This window comes from Priapulus caudatus, unplaced genomic scaffold (assembly GCF_000485595.1).
Source record: "Priapulus caudatus unplaced genomic scaffold, Priapulus_caudatus-5.0.1 Scaffold477, whole genome shotgun sequence".
Classification (NCBI taxonomy): Eukaryota; Metazoa; Priapulida; class Priapulimorpha; order Priapulimorphida; family Priapulidae; genus Priapulus; species Priapulus caudatus.
Window position 1 is genome coordinate 55,494 of NW_014577538.1, and position 3,768 is coordinate 59,261.

Genomic DNA, 3,768 nt, shown 5'->3' on the forward strand with positions numbered 1-3,768 from the left:
TGATTTCGTCACGAAAAATCACTCGCAGTAGTTTGATTTCGTACGCCACATTACTTTGTACTATTTGATTTCATAACGAAATCACTTTGTAGACCTTGATTTCGTAACGAAATGCAGTCATGGCGAACACTTGGCGGCCCCACACGCCAAGTGTAGCATGATTTGCAACGAATCGCATGATTCGGTAACGAAATCATTCGATTTGCAGTAGCTGATTTCGTACGAAAATCAGTCATCGACATTTGGGCGCGCCGGGGCCGCGCCCAAGTGTAGCATGATTTCGTTACGAAATGCACTCGGAGTAGCTGATTCTGTAACGAAATCAAGTCATGCGACAATTTGGCGCAGGCCGCGGCCGCCTAAGTGTAGCATGATTTCGTACGAATGACCCGCAGTAGCTGATTTCGTAACGAAATAACTTCGTAGTAAGTTGATATTTCGTACGAAATTACTTTGTAGAGCTTGATTCGTACCGAAATTACTTTCGTAGACTTGACGTTTCGTAAACGACATCACTTTGTAGACTTGATTTCGTTACGACAAATCGTGGAAAGTATCGGTGGAAAATATCGGTGGAAAGTATAGGTGGATAGTATCGGTAGATGTTTACTTCTGGACGCGTTCTTGTGTGAATCTCGCACTAAATATTATTCGCTGTGCCCTTGTAAATTTGTTGTACGTGGAGTTGTTTCCCTGTTTCGTAAGTATCGCTGAGAGGGTCTATGTCCCCCGGGGTACTGCCGGAGCGTACCCTGGGTACGGTTCGGTATACCGGAACGTACCCTGGTACTATCTAATATGCCGGACCGTACCTCGCCTACTACACTAACGAGTCTAGGGAGTCGCCTACGCCTACTCCCTAACCCAAACCCTAATCCTAACCCTAACTCTAATCCTAACCCTAACCATATCAAATAGTGACCAGGGTACGTTCCGGCAGTACCCTGGGGGACATAGACCTTATTATTATAAAGTAAGGTCTAGTAGTAAGTATCGGTGAAAAGTATTGGTGGAAAGTATCGGTGAACGTTTGCTTCTGGACGTCTTTTTGTGTGAATATCACGCTAAATTAATATTATTCGCTGTGGCCTTGTAAATTTGTTGTACGTGGGGTTGTTTCCCTGTTTCGTAAGTATCGGTGGAAAGTATAGGTGGATAGTATCGGTGGAAAGTATCGGTAGACGTTTACTTCTGGACGCATTCTTGTGTGAATCTCGTGCTATATATACTATTCGCTGTGCCCTTGTAAATTTGTTGTACGTGGAGTTGTTTCCCTGTTTCGTAAGTATTGGTGGAAAGTATCGGTGGAAAGTACTAGCTGGTGCCGTGGAAAGTATCGGTGGAAAGTATTGGTGGAAAGGATCGGTGATAATTATCGGTGGAAAATATCGGTGGGTAGTATCGGTGGAAAGTATATATAGGCAGGCATTTCATTTCTTGGCGCGTTTTTTCGCCAGATTTTGCTTCTTCGGAAGGAAAGCGTTTTCCTGTGTCGTCATCGGTGTCGTGTGTGAATTTTAATTATGCGTAAAGCCGGCCTTAGGTAGTTTCAGAGCATACCACATTCAACAAACATTAGTTCCAGAGACCTCCATTTTTAGGTCTGAGTTAGTTCCAGAGCCCCCCCCCCCATTTTTGACATCGCAGTGGCACATACCTACCATAATGTGGGGTGAGTGCCCCCCCCGGGGTCTCATCTCCTTGGTATGTGTTGCTCATTAGTTCTCTGCAGAATTTTTTTTTTCAAAATAGTGCCACGGCAGTGCCGTGCTGCCGTGGCGGCCACTACGGCCATGAGGTAGATCGATTTAGTTTTCACGTTAGCCGAATTTCGGGCGGGGTTCGGGGCAGTGTTGCCAACGCGTTGGACATTAAAGAACGTGCCATTGTGCCGTTCAATATGGTTTAAAATCTTCTCAGAGAGTTTTGCGAATACTTCGTTAGCGCAAAATCAATTGGCGCAGTAATGTATCAAGCTTGCTTTGTATTCATTTTGTGAAGCTCACTTAAATGAGGAAAATATCTATATCGCATAGCTTGCCACCGAGTTTCATATTAGTGAAGACTATTACCAAGATTCCTGCTTTCTCGTGGCGGAGGGTTAACAGCTGGGGACAGTCTAAGCTGTGCACGCGCCAACTGCTAATATCCCTTTCATTGGATGTGGCAATGTGGCTAGTAGCTTCACACGATACGTGCAAGTAAGTAGGTACAACAATACCCCGCATCACGCTAGTTACACAATTCAGGAGAAGGAACGACGCATTTATACGGAGAATCTAAGAGCTATACGATGTAATATCATCAATTATGTATATTTAATTAGGTAGCATAGTATGGTGATAATGCTACGAGATAAAATTGAGTTCAGACATAGAATTGGTGAGAGGGAGAGGGTGAGAAATTATTGCGTATAAAAGACATAAAATTCATGCGAAGCGGCAGAGGCACGCCATTAGTGTTACGAAGCTGGTGTGGTGAGATTCATTCCTGCATCATGGCGACAGCTAATAGTTCACAGTGCAACATCTCTGGGTCCGTGTCCGAGAATGGGAGCTTGTTCGGCTGCATGGAGTCGGATATTGAACAGGGAGAGGTTCCAGTAATACCGACTATTCAGTACTGGATCATTTACCTGCTGATTCCTATCGACGTACTCAACATACTTGTTAATCTTCTCGTCATCTTGGCTGTGACACGGACATCACACCTGCAGGAGCCAGCACACAAGCTGATCGCAAACTTGGCTGTCGCTGATTTCATCATGGGCGTCCGAGGAATCCTCTTCGCACCAATGACCTTTCTACTAAAATTCACACCAAAGATCATATGCGTTGTACACTTCAGTCTGGTTACGCTCGCGGCCGTTGCATCAACAAATGCTCTCATCGCCCTCAACGTAGACAGGTACATTGCAATATCGCGACCTCTACACTACTACCAGATCGTCACACCGCGCGTTGTCTTGGTAATGGTAAGCACGGTTTGGGGCTTTGCCTTCTTCATGAGCGTGATAACGACCGTTAGCAACCGCTGGGAGCCGGATCTACCATGCATATTTGACATCGTTTTGAGTAGAATATCTGTCATCTTATTCTCGGTATTTGTTTTGACGTGTGGCGCCGCCCTCGTCTCCATCTACGCTTACATGATGATGATTGCCAAGCACCACCAGCAGCAGATCCACCCGAACCCGAGCAACAGCGGTTCGCAGGAGGCAGGAGCGACCGGAAAATCCTTCTCTGTTGAGCTCGCCAAGCATCTGAAGCTTGCCAAGACGTTTGGCATCGTCGTCGGCGCTTTCTTCGTTTGCTGGGCTCCGTTTTTTGTCATGATGCTGATGAGCGTTGCCGACGTCTACCACGACACGGTCGGCGTGGCGCGAGGCCTCGGCTACATACTGGTGTACTCAAACTCTTTCATGAACTTCTTCATATATGCTGCGAAGAGCAGTCAGTTCCGCGCCGCCTTCCGGGCGGTGTTGCCCTCGCGTGGACACTAGAGACGTGGCTACTGTTCAACCTTACAGGAATCATCGCGACTGTTTCGTTCGTTCGCATAAAGGGCCGTACACACCAGGCGATGCCATCGCCCGACGCCATCGGCCGATGGCATAGGGCGATGCCATCGCCCGATGGCATCGCGCAGTCGTGGACACACCAGGCGATTTCATCGGGCGATGCCATCGCCCGATGGCATCGCGCAGTCGTGGACACACCAGGCGATTTCATCGGGCGATGCCATCGCCCGATGGCATCGCGCAGTCGT

At 47.5% G+C, this 3,768-nt stretch overlaps 1 protein-coding gene across 1 annotated transcript in view; it reads left to right on the plus strand.

The window, feature by feature from the left end:
• Positions 1-2,497: 2,497 nt before the first annotated feature.
• The window catches only part of LOC106810825 (melanocortin receptor 5-like), a 12,632-nt gene continuing 11,361 nt past the window's right edge, over positions 2,498-3,768 (plus strand). Inside the window, exons 1-2 of the mRNA XM_014814281.1 lie at positions 2,498-2,602; positions 2,717-3,217. Of these exons, the coding sequence (XP_014669767.1) occupies positions 2,498-2,602; positions 2,717-3,217 (606 nt within the window). The remainder of the gene's footprint in view (positions 2,603-2,716; positions 3,218-3,768) is intronic.